Raw genomic sequence first — 19,534 nt, forward strand, 5'->3', positions numbered from 1 at the left:
TATTACTTTGCCTTTAGTAAATATTAAAAGGCCAAAACATCTCGTATGAGTGCACCCACCTAGCTGCTCTGTCGGGTGCATGTTGACTTAGATTAGCTGCATTTTTTGTGGTCATCGAAATAGAATACCCCCTTAATCCTGGGTCTCTTATTTTTCCCAGCAACCTGCGAGTGCTTCTTAAATCTTTTATGTTATTTTTGTTTTTGTTTTTTCTGCGTTTTTGGTTTTGGTTTGAGTAGAAGTAGTGTGAACAGATTGATGATTGATAGTGATTTGCTCTGAGCGGTGTCTTGCAGATGATGCCAGTATGAACTGCATCTATTTCTTTTTTTCTTTCTCTGTCTTCGGAATGCCCCCTAGTCTACTCTCCATCTATCTTCTTCTTTTCCTAAGCTTCTTTTGGACGTTTTATCTATCTCTTTCTCTGTCTTTCTTCTCAGTTTGTGGTGTTGCTTGCTCACCTGAAATGCAAGCTGGGTAACATGGGTCTCCTATTTTTTATTTGCTTTAAGAATTTAATGCATTATCTTTTTTATAATTTCATTGTGACTCTAATTTGTTCTGTGTCTTTAATCATCAGATATTATTTCTTTATATGTTGTAGCATTACAACATACAATACACTTATTTTAAAAATGAGCAACAAAACTTCTCAAGGAACCCATGTTACCTACTGAACTGACTGAACTGGTGACATTTTTGCTTGAAAAAATTATGTGCAATGTGAGAAATTAGCTTTAATATACACTACCTCATAAATCCAGTTATCTGCAAGTAAAGTAAGCCTAATCTGCACTGTAGCTCAGCCTGAAAGGACTACTGTTTATTTATAAAATTTTTTTACTTAACATTTTGATAAAATAATGACGCTCGGCACACAGATCTTCCAGGGCCACATGTATATTTCTATCAGTTGTTTAGTGTCAGTTTATAATTAGAAATATAAAAAAGAATAAAACTAATGTGATTACAGCTTTGATTTCACTTTGAAATATAAGCAAATGCAGATTTTAATTGTAGTTGAACCATCTGGCCCGTTGTGTAGTTCACACATACAGACTACAGACAAGATTCGCAATCTCCAACCTTTTAATTCTACATTAGTTTGTCCTTAGTTTGTAGTGACGCTATCTTCCTTCCCTGCATACTTCCCTCCTGCAAATCGTTCCTACTCATCCTACTTTCCTTAACCTCACACCACATTCCTTTTTCACATATGTACACACACATACACTCATACAAACATGTATTCTCTCATAGTCATTCTTTCTCAGCCAGTTTTCTCTTCCTAAAATCCCAAAATATGCAAATTATTAGTGTCCACGTTTTTGGATAAATATGAAATTGGTATTTAGTCACTGTTTCTAATAGATAAGTGTATTGTTCTATTAATAGTAAATATACAATAGAGCAACTTATTACACTGTGTACATCTTTACTGTGTGTCACTGTAAAGGTGTGTATGGCCCTGTTAAAATTCCTTGAAATGCTTCCTTCCTCCCTTCTCTTTATTTTCCTCTGTATTCTCACCATCTGAAATTCCTTGCCTCCCTCATTTGTTTTCTTTCTTTCTTAATTCTTAATTCCTCTTTCATTCTCATTTTCCTGGACTCTCTCTCCCTCTTTTTTTCCTTCCTGCTTTGTTTTTTATCTTTCCTGTCTGATAGTGACCTAAAGAGCAAGGACAAGGATGCATTCATTGCGTTATATTTTAACATGGCCAATACCAAACCAAAATGAACAGTTCCTGAGTCATAGATTTAATACTAGTTCACTCCCATCAGTCTCGAAAATGTTGCAATATCAGGGATGACCTATGGGTGTCTCCCTACAATATGTTATCTTTGTGCTTCTCAGTGTTAAATACCTCTGGGCTCCAATTTCCAAAAGCATCTAAGATCTGCTTTTTCATTAGTGCAACTGACTGAAATGATCATAATGTATGATTATTGTGGTATTTGATAACTCTTTGGCCTGAAAATAGAATAAAGTCATGTTGTGGTTAACTGACAGACCACCAACATCATAAACAACGGTACATCACTTGTTTATTTCACAAGGTATCTTGGCTATTCTCAGGTCAAAGACCAACTTAAATAACACATATTCAAAGCAGGCATTACTTGCTTTAATGCCAAGATGCACTTGGTAAACATAGCTTGAGGTAATACAAAGCTTGAACCACTGCTACTGTACTTTTACTTCAGCTGGCAGAAAGAAAAACAGATAGCTACAGAGGCGCTTCTGTATCACCCATAATAAATAAAAAAATCATGGGATCATGTGGCATAGGCCTTACATAAAATGTTGCACATACAGAGACACATACACATTCAGCTCTCTCCTCTTCTGTTGCTGCCCCAGACCATCATTATTTTGGGCCTCAAGGCATGGAGCAGAAATGTTCCAAAGTATTCCTTTATGTTTGTTTCTTTTAGTATTTTGATAAGAACTAACTCAGCCTGATGTGGCCCTCATGGAAGACGGGGCCAGTGTCTATATGTGGGAATATCTTATAGAATTCTCCCTCCTGGCCCAGATGAAATTATGTTTTTCCCCTCTCCACCATGTGACGTTTAATCAAAGACTGAACCGTCACTAGCCTGTTGCTTTGTGAGTTTTTTTGTCTGGGCAAGTGCAAAATTCTTATCACTTTTCACACTAGAACATACACACATGCATCATGACACACACATACACTCACATACTCACTAAGGCGCTGCTCTGGTGCTGATCTTTGTTGCCTTTCCTTAAAGCCAGCTGACTCCTCCTCGTCCTCGTCCTCGTCCTCCTCCTCTTCGTCCTCCTCCTCCTCCTCTTCCTCCTCTCACCCCCCTGTGGTAAGGCCAATGGTACGCTCCAACGGTAACCTCGTCCGCCTCCCTGCCTCTTCCACCATTCCTCCATCCCTCCATCCTTCCATCCCTCCTTCTGCTACACCATCCATGGTATGATCCAGAACTTTTGGCTTCATTTGTTTTGCCATCTCTCCTCTTTGCCCTTCTGCAGCATGTCCAAAACAATTGTATTTAGGTAGCACTTTTAGATGTGTGTGTTTGTGTTTGTGTGTGTGTGTGTGTGTGTGTTTGTGTGTGTGTCTGTTGTAAAGGACAAAGAATTGTGCAGGCCTAACATAGCTAGAACCCAGTGGCTTGCAATTCCCCCTTCCCTTATGGGTGTGGTATCTTTAGTGCTTCATCCTTGGTGCTAGCCATCATGGTCACGCTATCACCTTGTCATCTTTTCTCCACTGTTTTCCACTGGCCTGCCATCTTTCTATCTTTCTGTCTTTTAATGTATCTGTTTGTCTGTCTGACGGATTATCTTTCTATGTGTCTGTCTATGGCTCAGTCTATTTGTTTGGATTACTGAATAATTCAAACTATTCTTCATCTTCAGTCTCTGTCTCTGTCTCTGTCCCTCTGTACCTCTTCCACTCACTACCCCAGATCTGTCAGTGGTGCAGTGGTGCCCACTGTGGTCAAGTTGTGGTATCACATGCAGTGCAAAATTTTGATTTGCACTCCTGAAAAGGATGTGCCAGTTTCAGCATATTTGTCAGTGGAGTTTGGGACAACTTACATGTTGAGTTACTTATCAACACAACAGCAGGATAATGAAACATTTTCTTAAAGAAAACACCTTCTCTCAGTTACAGATACTAAAATAAGTGTAATAAGTTTTTGAAACTTTGATTTCTGTTGAGCATTTTAGAAACCAGTTTAGCATTCTGTTGAAAAGTAACATCATAATCTGTTATCCCAAACTGCAAGAAGATGTGTGGAGAATGGCAAGTTCTTTTTAAGAGTACACTATGTGTTCTTTGTGGGGTTAGCATAATGGATGAATGGCTTCTTGGAAAAACACAAATGGCAAAAACAGATTCAGTCAGAGAAGCTCCAGGTCAGTTTCTTCAGTCACATGTTATTATTACAGTACAAACAATAGTGTTTACTTTATGCATACTGGTGCATTTGGGTGGAAGTCTGTAGTTACATGTTGCTTTATTGATAATTAATTGTCATTGCATAATTGTTATGAAGTGTTATCTTTGGTTCTCCTGCTGTTTGTGGTTTAATTGTGAGTAATATCATTGTGACTTAGATGCTGTATAAACTGCATCATGTTTTACACAAATCCTGATGTTACCTTTGTTTTTCCACCTTTTCGTCATAGTGAACAAGCAGCAGCAGCATAAATAAATAAATCTAAATTGAAATAGCACTCAGCGAGATGGCTGAATATTTCATCATGGAGTTATTTCCTGTGGATGACTTCTGGCACAATAGACAGTTAGAAAGCTACAGTGACTCTCAAGCTTATACTGTAAACTTTGCTAACACACAATATAATAAAAATCAAAACATAAAAAATAATTGATTTGTAACATAAATATAATGAGTAGAAATGGTGAATTGTTTCTGCCGTGTAACATCATAGCGTTTGACAGTAATACATTTATATACCTGAATGTCATCTTTGGATTGTTCTTCGAGGTGGCAAGTGTTTCAGTGACAAACAGCCTGCCTGCATGATTTATTGAAACAGGGAGCTGCCTGCAGACTAGGATTTTGCACAGTATCTGTTGTCAATTGTTATCTGGGCTTTATGAAATAGCTCACCTCAGTTTCAGCTTTTAGATTTCTTTTTTTTTTTTTCATATCAGTACAGAATAATAAAAATCTTAAATAAAAAGTTAATCATTGTTTATCAAATGGTGTTCCAAAAATGTATTTAATTGCAATATCATGCACAAGATTTGTGTAGTTCAGGTAGCTTCCTTGAAGGTTGTTTAGACTTATTTTGTCTAGAAACATAAACAGAAATTGAAGCAGGTATATTCAGGAGGCAGATAGGTTGTTGCCATGTGATTTTTCCATGAAGCCACAAAAACAGCATGATTGCCCGATTCTCTCCCAGATCTCTTTTGTCAGTTGATTTTGATGGGATTTTGTAGGACGCTGATTTCCATTTATTAACTCAGTGTGTGTGTGTGTGTGTGTGTGTGTGTGTGTGTGTGTGTGTGTGTGTGTGTGTGTGTGTGTGTGTGTTATGCATATTTACAATCACATGTATGTGTGGATGGGAATATGCATTTATATGTTACTTGTGTGTCTGCATTTTTGCATTTATCTTTGTGTGCATATGCACATGTGTATGTTTGAATGATCATCTTTACCTGAATGTGTGTGTGTGTGAATGTGTTTCCCTCCCTTACCTATCTGCATGTGTCCCCATGCGTCCTGTGTTTTTTCTAAAAAAAAACACCAAACCCCACCAAAAAGGGACTGCAGAACTCTGAAGAGAACGCCAGGATCTCCATCACCTTCTTCAGGCTGTTCCGCGTGATGAGGCTGGTGAAGCTGCTGTCTCGCGGGGAAGGGATTCGGACCCTGCTGTGGACCTTCATCAAATCCTTCCAAGTGAGGGGAGAACCGGACACAACATGCTAGTACAGGAGATTGGGTTTACACACGACAGAAATGGCAGATGAAAGGTTGAGCTTTAACCCTAGTGTGACCCAGATTGCAGCCTGTTTTAATGGTTTTATTATCCCGACTGTGTGTAGTGATTTAATTGCTGGTTGCAAGTGTTAAAATTTCAGACATTTCAATAGGAGATTATCTTTTCAGTCAATCCAAAATAGAGTGATTTAATGTTTTATAAATATAAATGATGCTGCAATTTCAGTTCTGAGTCACATAGGGCTAAAAAAATCCATGTCCTTGTGTAAATCCAGCCTGGTGGAGTCTCACAGGCCACCTTTCCTTTCCTTGCCTCCTCCCTCCTTATTTCCACCTCATACTTGTGCAGGAAAGTAGGTGAATCTGACATAAGGCTGTTCAGTCTGTTTTACCTACAGTGCTTTAAATAGGGAATGAAAGAAAAGGAGGGAAGGTGTGAGGTAATGGAGAGGAGGTTTAGGAGACTCACTGCAGAAGTAGGGAGTGATGTAGGTACATGAAGATGGTGTAGGCAGGAACTCAAAAATCTTTACTACAAATCTTATTTCTTCTCTTATTTCTTCTCTCTTCTTTAATCTTTTCACTCTCAAAAACTACTACTAAGTCCTGAGAGCGCTCCATTCCCCATAGGCAGGTTAAGCATTAGTGTAAGTTTAATGAAGCACTCCACCAAAAAATTAAATCATTTGATAGAGTTATGAGAAAATTAAAATATTCTGTTCTCTCTCTTGTGTTAGCTGAAATTGGCCACATCATGTAATGGTCCAGTCAATGAAATTTGAAACATTGGCGATAAAGCAAAAACCAGACTCACAGGGTGTTATAATCTGTGATGGTTATGAATATATTAATTACTTGATCTTACTGTACCATTTATCTTAATTTCATTTAGCAGTGGAATACATATTGACACATAGTGCTACTTTAACTTTTTCATGATTTGGCCCTGCCAGGCACAAGGGTAATGTTGGCCAGGAGCTCAGTTGCACACAGTTGTGTAAATATAGAAGACACACCTGTTGTAGCCGTGTTTGGTTCATAGTACGAAATGTTGGGACTGGTCCCCTGGCTAAACTTAGAGAGCAGATTGTATTTTACTGAGCTTTTCACTCCAAAGTCAGATGATTTGTCCTGCATTGTTTTTGGTGTTGTGCCACACAAGACTGCAGCTCAGTTCACTTTCACTCCATAAAGTACAATATATTTTTATAGTGCACATGCTGATTTGATAAACAGAAACAGAAAAATGCATGTGAAAGGTTAATCATCCCCTTCTTTAACACATTTTCTTTAATCAATTGTAGATTCGTTGTATTGGTTACATGAATGAAAGTGAATAGACTCCAGCCTTGGTGCGTAATACTGCAAACTATTTTACTGATGTGTCTCTCTCTTCTTCAGGCTCTGCCCTACGTAGCTCTCCTTATAGTGATGCTATTCTTCATATACGCTGTGATTGGCATGCAGGTAAGCTGTCATTTTGTCCCCTTGTTTGCCTCCCTCTGTCTTGATTTCTTCTCTCTCTGTCTTCCTCTCCAGCAAGCCTTCGTCCTGTGTCTGTCCTTCTGGAGTTTTGTTCGGTCGTGTTCCTGTCCGGTCACATCGTCCTTCTCTCCTTCACTTTTCTTCACTTCCTAGTTGTTGATATCTAGTTACTGTCTTTGTCTTTCTACTTCGTCTCTCTGTCTGTCCCTGTGTTTCTTTAAAAGCTGTTATAGAGTTTGTGTCATGATGATGAGCGAGAGACACTTTGATTTGATTTGCTGGGGACAGCAGGCCTCTAATTCTGATTGACTTCCTCTTATCAACACTGACATCATATGCTGTGTGCTGTTACTACTTCCTTCACCCCTGTGCAGATGTTTGGTAAGATAGCACTGCAGGACGACACACAGATCAACAGGAACAACAATTTCCAGACGTTCCCTCAAGCAGTGCTGCTGCTCTTCAGGTGAGGAAGATTATTCCGCTATTTGTCATCATTATTGTATGTTTTCTCCTTTATTTTGCTCCTTTGTCATCCTAATGTGTCTAATGTGTAATGCCAAATCAGCAACAATATCTTCTCTTTTTCCTTTTTGGTGACCTCTAATTTTTCTTTTCCATTTACCGTGAAAAAAAAAATATATATTTTACATTACAGCTTACCCTTGACATTTTATGGCAGCAGTGGGTTAATTAAATGCCAGGATAACTGTGCACTGTGACTTGACTCTGCACAAGAGTCAATGTGAGATAATGTTTCGCCATGTAACTGTTAGCATGCTGAGAGTTAAAAAGTTAAAAGCTGTAAATATCAACTAATGATCTCAATAATGTCATTAGATCTACCGTAGAATACCTAGTTACTTAGCAGCTTTAATGGCATTCAAACCTTATCTGTACACACAGTGTGCTCGGCAGTTAGCTGATAATTATTGTAAATGTGATGGTGATTTAGCAGAAAATATTCTAGTCCACTGAGAACTACACCTTCAGCACAGTTGTCAGAAGACTCTACTGATAATACATTTGCTGGATCCTGGATCCTCTCCCAGAAACCTCTCTGTCCTGTGTTGTTGTGATGATGGTAAGGTTCCATGCAGGGGACAAAAACCACAGAAACTGAAAGGATAGCTCATACATAATCCACTTGTGCACAATTTATAATCATATGGCAGCCAGCCTATTGTTTTTGTCATAAAAGCTATCATTTCTATCTATTCAGATTCTGCACAGACCCCTTCATGGAATATATCATAAAAATGGGCTTCCATTCAGAAGGATGCTCTACCTGGATACTTCATAATTGATATGCATAAGATAAATACTATTGTTATTCCCTCAACTGTAGTTGGAATATGATTTAAATCCAGCAAATATTCACCACCTAATTGAGAAGAAATATAAAATCTCACCAAAAATGATCACTTTAGTGATATTTCTGAAGTATTCAGAATGGAAGAAGGGTCTCGTTTAGACAAATGTTGGATCTACATTTTAATCAAATCAAATATGAAGTCACATTTATATACTGTTTCTGTGTAAACTCACTGTATGATAATTTAAATTACCTTTTTAAATCACTTAAATTCACTTGTTTTTATGCTCTAACACTTCTGTATGTATGTCTCCCTGTTTTTGTCATTGTACCTGTGTTTGTGTTTGTGTGTGTGTTTGTGTATGTCACTATATGCTTGTATGCCTTTATGCATACATGCACACATCCATGCATCTGTATGTGTGTGCTAATGCATAAATACACTCTATGCTGGTGCATCTATGCATGTGTGTCTCTTTCTATATATTCTTCTTTTGTGTATCTTTGCATGCATATCTGTGCCGACGTGTATGCATATTTGTATGGGTGTGTGCACGTGTCCATCAGATGTGCAACAGGTGAGGCATGGCAGGACATCATGCTGGCGTGCTCGCCCAATCGGCCATGTGAGAAAGGATCAACCAATGAAAACAGTACATCCAATGAGGACTGTGGCAGCCAGTTTGCCATCATTTACTTCGTCAGCTTCTACATGCTCTGTGCCTTTCTGGTGAGTACACTGACAAAAAAAGATTTTGATTGTTAGTGTTACCCTTTTAAAAAGAGAAATGCATAATATTTAATAATACTATATTATTTGAAAATAATGACAAACAACATGATTTTCCACAGATCATCAACCTGTTTGTGGCTGTCATCATGGACAACTTTGATTACCTGACACGCGACTGGTCAATTCTGGGACCACATCATCTCGATGAATTCAAGAGGATCTGGGCTGAATATGACCCCGAAGCTAAGTAAGTTTACAGATAGTTTAATTATACCATTGGATTAATTATACTTCGTCTACACAGATTGTGTTGTATTGAGGGTGTCTATAATGTAACACCTGTGCTATGTTTAGGGGCAGAATAAAGCATCTTGATGTGGTCACTTTGCTTCGGAGAATCCAGCCTCCTCTTGGTTTTGGAAAGCTTTGTCCCCACAGGGTGGCCTGCAAGGTAAACAGACACACACACAGTCCGACAAAATGCTCTAAGGACTGTAGATCTATAAAAGAAATACAATAAATATTTACTATTCTGGGGTTGAATTAGAATGAGTCTTTGATGAATGATAAATCTGCTAAAAATCTTTGTGAAATCAGTGTTATTGATCTTGTGTTTGTGTCTGTCTGTGTTTTCTATCTCATGTAGCGTCTGGTTTCGATGAACATGCCTCTGAACAGTGATGGAACAGTGATGTTCAATGCCACACTATTTGCTCTGGTCAGAACAGCGCTCAGGATCAAGACGGAAGGTAACAAAATCACTCCATTGAAGCTGTACAAGCACAAGACACACGTAGAGATGACAGAAACATCATATTTACATGTCTAAAACTAAAATGGGAATTGAATTTACGACCCTTATGAAGGTAGTCATTGGAGCAGTGGCTTGTGTGGTAATGTGTAACTGGGAAATAAACAGTAAATACTACATTGTGTTTGCACTGTCTACTGTTTGTCTGTACAGGTAACTTGGAACAAGCCAATGAGGAACTCAGAGCAATAGTGAAGAAGATCTGGAAAAGAACCAGTATGAAGCTCTTGGATCAAGTAGTGCCCCCTGCTGGTGGTATGTATAATAATGAGCATGCTGTGCTTTAATTATTTTTTTACTGTGAAGTTTTATTAGGAATTACAAAAGAAAAAAAAGTATCTTAATTTTAAATAATAACTAATAATATTTGTATTTCTTTTAGATGATGAGGTGACGGTCGGGAAGTTCTACGCCACATTCCTTATCCAGGAATATTTCCGCAAATTCAAGAAGAGGAAAGAACAAGGGCTGGTGGCCAAGGTGCCCCCTAAAACTGCCCTCTCTCTGCAGGTACACAGTATAACTAATAGGCTTTTTGTTTTATATGAACTCTAGTTACAAAATAATTTGCATAAGTAAAGATACCTCATCTGAAGGTTTTTATAGCAAAATAAGTCACTGGGATTCTCCATGACAAGTACAACACTCCATAATTTGATCTGTGTGTAGGCGGGCCTGCGGACATTGCATGATATTGGTCCAGAAATTCGGAGGGCCATCTCTGGAGACCTGACCGTGGAGGAGGAGCTGGATAAAGGCCTGAAGGAACCTGTGTCAGCTGCATCCGAGGATGATATCTTCAGGGTAAAGGTTGGATACACACACCTTCACTCACTCTCCAAAGAGAGAGAAAGAAAGAGAGAGATGGTCAGCGCCCAGCTTGAAGCCACATTATTGCTACATGCAGATACACAGACATGCATGTGCTGATTTTCAAAAAAGCCTCATTTTACACCAAAGCTTTGCTACCAGTCACTGGAGCTAATGAAAAATGTTTGGGTCATTTGGGTTTTGAATGATTCAGTGACTATTAATTGTAAACATAAATTCACTAAACAAAACTATGAATTTACAGTAACATTATATTAAATATTTCAACACTGTAACTGACACACACATACGTATACATGTATATATACACACACAGCACCTTCTTCTCCTTTGCTGAAAGGGTGAGTAGAGCTATTTACCAGCCTTCCATTTTCACTATCATTGCTACATTCATATGGTCGACTTTGTTTGCAATAAAATTTTGTTACATTCACATACTTGTATGTAACCTAGACCAAAACAAACGGTTTGATTCATTCATTCAGTCTCATTCTGCTCCCATATTCAGGATTTCAACTGGTAAAACACAAATTTGTGTTTTTGAAAATAAATGCAAATTTCCTTTGTTTGTTATAAAGGGCCATTGCTTTTCCATTATGGCTGAGTATATTTGTTGCTGCTACTAGTGAATATGACTGTACTAATTATGACTGCATGTATGAATGTTACACAATTTTGACTAAAACATATTTTTGACTCTGCCCCTTGTCTCTTCTCTTCCTTTATGTCTGTCTGTCTTTCTCTCTCCTTTTTGTCTTTCACCATCTCTTCTCTCACGCCACAGCGAACGGGTGGGTTGTTTGGCAATCACGTCAACTACTACAATCAGAGTGATGGCCGCACATCCTTCCCACAATCCTTCACTACCCAGCGCCCATTGCATATCAGCCAAAAGGGTTCGCCTTGTGAAGGCGAGAGCCCATCCCACGAAAAGCTCATGGACTCGACCACTTTCACGCCCTCCTCCTATTCCTCATCAGGCTCCAACGCCAACATTAACAATGCCAATAACACTGGTATGGCCGGGGTATCGACCCAGGGCATCAGTCGATTCCCAAGCCCATCCATAAGCACTGTGGACGGGCACACAGGACAGCCACTCACTCCCATCCTTCTGCCAAGATCTGCATGGTGCTTTCCTCCAAAGAGGTAAGTGCAGGCCAGACAGCTGGTTACATCATGCTGTTTATCACAATTTCTTCTATTTTCTTCCTAATTTGTGTGGTCTTGAATTGAGGCATGAATTATTAGTTTTTCATTTCCTGATCTTCATCAAATATAAAGCTAGCCAGCTGACAACAACATGGCATTTTTAAATGGACTTAAATGGTTCTTCTATTTCCTTCACTTTCTATTTCTTTCCTCCTCTCTACCTCTGTTTTTTTTATTCTGGTGGCAAGCAGGACGTGTTTTTATGACACCCTCATGCGGTATGTTGCCAGGGGACAGAGAGAGAATGTGTGTATGTGTGTGTGTGTGTTGCATTAGTCCCCTAACTGCACACCAAAAAGGCTTCATGATGTTATATAAAATTTCAAAGCTACCAAGGTGCTATGGTGCTACGTGTTGCTATGCACATACAGTGTTAATTGCTCTAGCAAAAACCTGCTCAGAATGCCAGAGAGAGATTGTTTGGTCAGTATGGCCAAACCTTTCTTATCAAGGGCTCTTGATGCTGCTGTGTTATTGTATTTCTAAGACAGGTCTGGGTTGGACACATTGTCACATGGACAAATGAACATGATTTTATGAAATGCATGATTTACTATCATCAAAACCTTGACTCTTTACACCATAGTACTGGTAAGGCAGGTTAGAATAGCAAAGTCACCAGCATTTCATCTACTATGGTTCACTAAACATTAAACATTAGTTATTTTTACAAATCAATTATTTTGGATTGGTTTATACATAATGAGTGAATATTTGGAGTTTGCATAAAGGACTGATTGGTATAGTTAATAAAACAGAGGAGTTCATTGCCCTACCCTGCTTACAGATAATATGTGATCTAAATTTCAATTACAGGCAAGTGTAAGCTTTCCGATGCCCTGTCTCTTTGGATTTTCTTGATTAATTAACCGAGCTGCCAAATGGAATAAGGTTGATCAGGTTTTATTTAAATCAAAGGCTGTTCTAACCCAGAGTTTGTCATGGAGCCCATAAAGTAACTGTTGATTAAGGGACATCTTGGCAATTTGATGTTGTTTCTCTTCACCAGGAGAAAAATAAGTGTTCGTCATTTTAAAAAATTATTGCTGCTAACTGAAAGCTAAGTAGTTTTAGGAAACTTAACTTCTTGTAGCTCTTCAAGCAACAACCTGGTGAAGTAGAAAAGATTAAAATTCAAATGTCACAATGTCGCCTTAAAGCTTACATCTGGAGTATGAAACAGATGTGTAACAGATATGGGGTGACAAGACATCTTTGTGCAAAGTTCAGATAAAGAAAAAAAAATCCCACACAACCAAGTATTCAGTAGAAGTCTGTATTTAAAAATAACAGGACTTAGGTGAGGGGGTCTTTGGTGTTCTGATTATAAATTCTGTCCAGGTTAATGTAGGTTTTGTATCCACTTCTTGTTGAGTAGTTTAGACAGCTTCCAATTCTAGGAGTTAATTGACCTTCATTTTAAATGCTGACAACAGCATAAAAAGTAACTTTAATTTCCCAGTAGGTCTACATCACAATACTGCTCTCAGAGTGTTAGCTACTGTAGCTACATCACCTGTTATGAGCCTTTATCTTATCTGTCCTGACCTTTATATTGTAAAGATGTCTGCACGTCAGCTGTGCTATCAGTTTGTCATATTCCAGATGTTGCTTTTAATGCTTTTTACCATTTAGCTTTAAAACAACAGTTGTAATTCCACCTGCGCTTCCCCTCCTTATTCTCTAGCCTTTTCTTCTTTTCCTTCCTCCTCTTTTCTTTTTCAACATGCAGTAGTTAAACCTCAGTGGGTTCATCATAAGCTCCTCTCTGAGTTTTTGCTAATCAGCTTCTCTTGTGTGTTTGTGTTTATGTCATGTTTACATACATCTGTCTGACTTTCCACATGTGGTCTGTGTTTATGTTCATTTTGTTTGTTTGTGTGCTTGCTTGTTTCGGTTGTGTCCTTTTTTGTTTTTTGTAGCTCCGACTCAAGTGACAGCCGTCTGCCAATCATCAGAAGAGGGGAGGGGTCAACAGAGGAGACGTACGATGAAAGCTATGGCGACGATAGGGAGTACCAGAAGGATGACCATTCGCTCTCCTCTGACATGTACTGCCGACAATCTTCATTTTAATAATTTGCATGTCCAAAAGTACATGTATTTGTATTTAACTCCTGCATATGAATCCATGTGTTCACATCAGGCTGGTGTATCATGATGACACGTGCAAGCAGCTGACTCCCATGGAGGAAGGAGAAGTGGTAGAGGACAGAAGAGGAGGAGGAGGGTGTCAGTCTCCCAGGAGAGTCTTCCTCTGCCCCACTTCTCTGGGTAAGTAGACAGAAACAAAGTGACGTAAAAAGTAAAAAGTAAAAGTAAGTATAAAATTACAAACATTTACATGTTTGTGTGCTGTGCTCTGCATATTGTGGTGTTGGCTTCAGGGCGGAGATCCTCCTTTCATCTGGAATGTCTCAGGAGACAATCAAGGCCAGACGTTTCCCAGAAGACGGTTGTACCCTTACACCTTGTACATCATCAGGTAGAAGACACGAATATTCACTTACATGCACGTAAACTAGTTTTAAATACATCCACCCTGAATCCATGCTATGTTTGACAGCCATAATCTTCCCTTGCTGCTCCTCTCTAACTCTCTCCCTCTCTGTCTCTGTCCTCCTCCTTCAGGCTCTGGCAGTGGCAGGTTTGAGTCCTTTGCTAAGAAGGAGTCACTCACCTACACTCTTCAGTCGGCTGTGCTCCACGCCTCCAGCCAGTCCCACTGGTAAACTACATCCTCTGAAAGCATGAAAAGACCTTTTTCTTTTTTGCTGAGCCTGTTAACAAAACTTTGTTCTAATTGTTTCTCTTGACTTTGTTTTTGTAGCTCATGGCAGTGATGCCTCCTACCAGCGCGTCCCCTCAGTGAGGCTTGAGGGTTCCAACTCCCATGAAAAGCTTAATACTAGCTTGCCCTCTGTCAACTGTGGGCCCTGGTAAGACTCAGTACATTGAAAAAAACTGCTACAGGTAACAGTGCAGAACCAGGTAACAAGTAAAATGATACTATAGGACAATAATATTATTTCTTGCACAGGTACAGTGACAGCAATGGAAACAGTCGAGGGCCCAGCCCTAGTCCCAGTTCCAGTGTAACTGTGTCTCATCAAAGACCCAGGCCGGTGTCGCTCACAGTGCCCTCACTACTAGGGAAGGACTCCGGCTTGTTGTCACATGGCAGTGCAGGCAGTCTGGTAGAGGCGGTGAGTGTTTATTTGCATGTATTATAGGCTGGAAAAGGTTTGTTTTTGCTTAACACTACACTACCTTTCCTCATTTTTTCCCCTTATATTAAACATTTGCTCTCCCATTCCATTTCTTCATTTTTCTAATTTTCCCTCCTTATCTTATCATTCCTCTTTTTCCCTTTTATTTACCAAGGTGCTAATATCGGAGGGTTTGGGTCATTTCGCCCAGGACTCGTCGTTCATCGAGGCAACCAAAGCCGAGTTGGCTGACGCCTGCGACATGACCATCGAGGAGATGGAGCATGCCGCCAACAACATTCTGAATGGCAACAGCACTGCCACATCCTCCACCTCCCAGCACAGCCCGAATGGCAACCTCTTATCCATTCACACAGCAGCAGCAGCAACGCACAGGGACCGAGCGGCCAGCTTGAGTCCCAGTGAGGGTGAGGAAGAGGCTGGAGGAAGCAGAGGTTCTGTCCATGGACCGTCCTCTGTGGAGGAGCGGCAGGAGCTGCTTGCAGGGGGGATAGGACAAGAAGAGGATGAGGAAGAGATAGAAGAGAGGGAGGAGGAGCATCATAGAAGCTCGGTTGTGATTGGAGGAGCACGGCAGAGGGACAGCGGGCTGTTGGAGGACGAGGATATGGAATGTGTGACGAGTTTGTAGAAGTCAGTTCAACGGGTTCAGCTGGCCCCTCTGATATGTTCAGAGACTGACGCTCATCAGTGCTGGCTAACAGCACTGTGGCTGGTTCTGTCTGTCCCCGCCTCTCACACACACACTGTCTGCCTCTTAGCCAGATGTAACTGCTCTGGGCAATGGCGGCCAGTGACACAATCTTAAACACCTAGTTACGATTTTGTCGGGTTATGAGTTTGTATGTGTGTGAATGTTTATAGTAAAGTATACCACACTATACTCTTTACTATCTGAGTGTATGCTTGTGTCTGCGTGTGCAAACTATGAGTTTCTCTATTTGTGTGAGTATGTGTGTGTTCTCCACACGTCTGAGTGTGTCTCTAAAGTGCCTCACAGTTTTATCATGTCCTCAGAGTGTGAAGAGAAGAAAAGTAGAGACAAGCAAAAAAGGAAAGTGGGATGAAGAAAAGGTAGAAAGAAAAGGAGAGGCGGGAAGTTCTTTTAGGGATTTTCTGCAATCGACTGTGTATTTGTTTTCATTTTCTGGTGTTGTGTTATTGTTGTTTATCTGGCTGCCATGAAGACAGGTTGGGGACAGCAGACCAGCTGGTGGGGGGTCAGTTAAGGATTCAAATTTGACCGCACTCACTTGAGGTCGAAGGTCAACTCCTCCTTCTTGGTTCACTGATGCTGAAGCGCTGTAAAACGGGGTAAAAAAACCCTGTTTGAAATCTTATTTCTCCTCCTCTTCCAAAGGAACGTTGGAGCACAGCCCTGCCAGCCGGGCGGTGGAATTAAGGTGATGCACCACCCCCAGCAAAGGGGGGAAGGATTTGAGGGATGGACCAACAGCCACAACAGGGCTGCTCAAGGGGGCCATGGGCAGAGAGAGACACTCTCTGGCCAACAGGAAGCTAGCCAGTTCTTTTTTCCGCTGGTCAATAGGACGCCAGCAGGAGACAAACTCTCCTCGTCTGTCGCCTTGATCTGGCTTCGCCTCCTCCACTGCTTTTTCTTGTTTGGTCACACCCACGTCCTGTCCCAAACAGGAAGTGGGAGGAGCATTTGGTGGCTAAGCAGAGACAGCGAGCCCCCTTTTCTGCCTCATACCTCGCCGTTCCTCACTCCTCCCTCTCTTCTTCTTCCCTCCTCTTCAGTTATTCAACCGTCCCTTTTCCTCCATCACTAGGTTTTTGCTTTTTCAGCCTTCAGGGAGGTGTGTGCATCGAACAGGGCAACAGAGATGGCAGGGTGAAGGAGACCACGGGAGTGACAGATTGAAAAGAAAACAGACTTAGGGCATGGATCCATATATGATCTGCCCATCTTTCAACCTCACTTCCTTCTCCAAGACCCTCCTCTTCCTCTCAGCGTGGAATACTGTTGGATTTGCTGCCACACGCTCTCTACAGACCACACCCACTATGTATTTAACAGTTCAATATTGTGCAAAACTGGCTAGCCATGACTATTTTGTTTTATATTCATGATGTTATTGGTTTAATTTATCCTTGATTTGTTGCACAATCGGGGTGCTGGTCTTATAAATGTATTTTTGCTCGGTTTATTTTAGGAGAATTTTAAGAGGTTTTAAGTATCGAAGCAGGGCGTAGTGTTTGCGTGTGAATGTAAAACTATATTTGTGGGTGCAGATGTGTGTCTGCATTTTAGTACAGGATGTATGAGTGTATGATTGTGTGAGATAGTGTGTGTATCTAAAAGGGGGGTCTTTCTCTCTATCAGTATGCACCTTTTACAGATTGTATCTATTTATTTATTTATTTTTCCCAGAAGAGAAAAAAATGTGTGAGAATGTGTTTGTGTGTGTGTGTGTGGGTGGGTGTGTGTGTGTGTGTGTGTGTGTGTGTGTGTGTGTGTGTGTGTGTGTGTGTGTCTATGTTTGAGTGGTTACTTATGTATTCTAAAAACCTGATTTTAAGCCTAGAAAGTAAATTAAGGTAGCATTACAAGTATGGTGTTGTGTGTGTATGCAAGGGTGTGTGTGACAATGGGCCTCCTTAACACAGGGTTACCATGGACAGGCATGCTTCCAAAGCTTTGTGATTTTTTTTTAGCACGGTTTTTACTTTTTAGCCAAGCTGCAGAGTCAGAAGCCACTCTATCCTTGAAAATTATACCTTGCATAACTTTGGTTTATTTTTCTTTTTAGTGGTAGTTAAGCCTAAGGTCTCCAGCGAGGTCAGAGTGAAAGTTATGTTTACAGTGTTGATTAGTTTTGGAATTGAAGCTTGGCCCAAAGGTAAGAAGCCTTTTGGCAAATGCTGCTTTCTTTCTTCATGGATGGTTGCTGTGAATGGCAGAAACACCAAACCTGTACTCTCACAGTGACTCCTTGTGAATGAGCTGCAGGGGTGACACACTGTTTGATTGACTGTATCACCATGCAATCACACGATTTTACCATCTAATCATAATAAAACTCCAACTGAACTATTAGGGCTGTTGTACAGATGCTGCAAGACCTCTCAATCACATCTCTTTGACTGAGGTTTGCTCATGTCACAAAACTTGATTTTGATGATTTATTTGCATTGTTGGAGATAAATGTCCTGTCTGCAATATAATATGCTGGTAAAAGTAATTACTAGAAAATTATAATACAAACAGGAAATTTACTCAGAATTTCTAAGATATACTAAATGTTTGGTTAATGTGATAAATTATTGGATACAGATCAGAAGACTTTGGCTTGGAAGAAAGATAATGTTTTGTTGAATTGTATTTTTTTTTCCCAATGGCTTCTAGGTAGCATGCTGACATTTTTTAATTGACCTTTCTTTGTTATAGTTTGGTCTTTGATTATAGTTTGGATTCACATTAGATAGATATGGCCACAGTATGCCATAGCCAGGTTTGGTACTCAGGCCTTTACATTGCACAGGGCACAAGTCTCACTTTGGTATTATATCTGTTCCAAAAACGTATGCTTACTTATGCTAGCCACTGAAAATCTGGAAAGTTATAATCATTGTTATCACCATGCACAATCAACTAGACACAAAGGTAGTACTGAAAGTCTGTATCGCATCAGACCAGTGCTCACGTGCAGATACTTCTCAGTGGATCTTGATAAAACAGCAGAAATTTATCTATGATAGAGTTCACTTCAAGAGACATTGCATAACCACCCAGATTACTCTATCATATGTTAACGTATGGCCCTTAGTTAGTTCACTTTACCATTTACCAGTATGGACTCATTGCTCGGATTCATTCCCACATATTAAGCAAAGCAGGATTGTGACATGGAAAGGTATGCATGAGCACACTGCCATACACTGCATCCTGTGCCAGTAACAGACTTCTGACATTATTATGCAAAATAAATGTGAATGTTGAATGTGTTTTAAGTGGCAGTGCTATTGCTGTGTTGTGGTTATGATCGTATTACAAATCCTGAAGGAGTCTGTTTTGTCAGTGGAATACCCTCCTCGGCATTTTGTCTATTTTCCAGAATCCTTTGGCTTCATTCCAATACCTTACACTTGTCGTCTTTCTGTCTTTCTTTTTTTCTTTCTCCATATTTTTAAAAACACCTCATTAAAATAGGCACTGTTGTGTTGAATGGTTTGGTACCATAAGCTATCAGGTTATCTTGTGGTTAGTGGACGTTTTAGCATAAGCTACTTTTTTTTTGGTCAAACTTATGATCTAAATTTTACTAAGGCAGTTTGGGGAATAGTCAAGGCTGCTAATGTGTTTGCAGCCCAGGGTCTGGCTTCAGCACAGTCTCGCCTTGTGCATTGGTTTATGTTTCAACACTTCCACACTTTCAACTATCCCGGGTCGGATTTAGTTAACTCTGATTTTAAAATGCAGTAGGGCTT

At 40.0% G+C, this 19,534-nt stretch overlaps 1 protein-coding gene across 3 annotated transcripts in view; it reads left to right on the forward strand.

Annotated features, from left to right (window-relative positions):
* cacna1c (calcium channel, voltage-dependent, L type, alpha 1C subunit) overlaps positions 1-16,342 on the forward strand; it is a 153,025-nt gene extending 136,683 nt beyond the window's left edge. Inside the window, exons 33-51 of one of the 3 annotated variants that reach the window (XM_026362846.1) lie at positions 2,757-2,948; positions 5,286-5,423; positions 6,867-6,932; positions 7,325-7,416; positions 8,833-8,995; positions 9,118-9,245; positions 9,353-9,449; positions 9,645-9,747; positions 9,963-10,064; positions 10,192-10,319; positions 10,479-10,613; positions 11,425-11,789; positions 13,775-13,903; positions 13,999-14,126; positions 14,240-14,337; positions 14,484-14,580; positions 14,683-14,791; positions 14,893-15,058; positions 15,237-16,342. In XM_026362846.1, coding sequence (XP_026218631.1) covers positions 2,757-2,948; positions 5,286-5,423; positions 6,867-6,932; positions 7,325-7,416; positions 8,833-8,995; positions 9,118-9,245; positions 9,353-9,449; positions 9,645-9,747; positions 9,963-10,064; positions 10,192-10,319; positions 10,479-10,613; positions 11,425-11,789; positions 13,775-13,903; positions 13,999-14,126; positions 14,240-14,337; positions 14,484-14,580; positions 14,683-14,791; positions 14,893-15,058; positions 15,237-15,713 — 2,913 coding nt within the window. In that variant the 3' untranslated portion in view covers positions 15,714-16,342. Of the gene's footprint in view, positions 1-2,756; positions 2,949-5,285; positions 5,424-6,866; positions 6,933-7,324; positions 7,417-8,832; positions 8,996-9,117; positions 9,246-9,352; positions 9,450-9,644; positions 9,748-9,962; positions 10,065-10,191; positions 10,320-10,478; positions 10,620-11,424; positions 11,790-13,774; positions 13,904-13,998; positions 14,127-14,239; positions 14,338-14,483; positions 14,581-14,682; positions 14,792-14,892; positions 15,059-15,236 lie in introns of all 3 variants that reach the window. The other 2 variants (XM_026362847.1, XM_026362848.1) reach the window with 2 other exon arrangements.
* Positions 16,343-19,534: the final 3,192 nt, after the last annotated feature.

The sequence above is a fragment of the Anabas testudineus genome, chromosome 23 (assembly GCF_900324465.2).
Source record: "Anabas testudineus chromosome 23, fAnaTes1.2, whole genome shotgun sequence".
In the NCBI taxonomy this organism is placed as follows: Eukaryota; Metazoa; Chordata; class Actinopteri; order Anabantiformes; family Anabantidae; genus Anabas; species Anabas testudineus.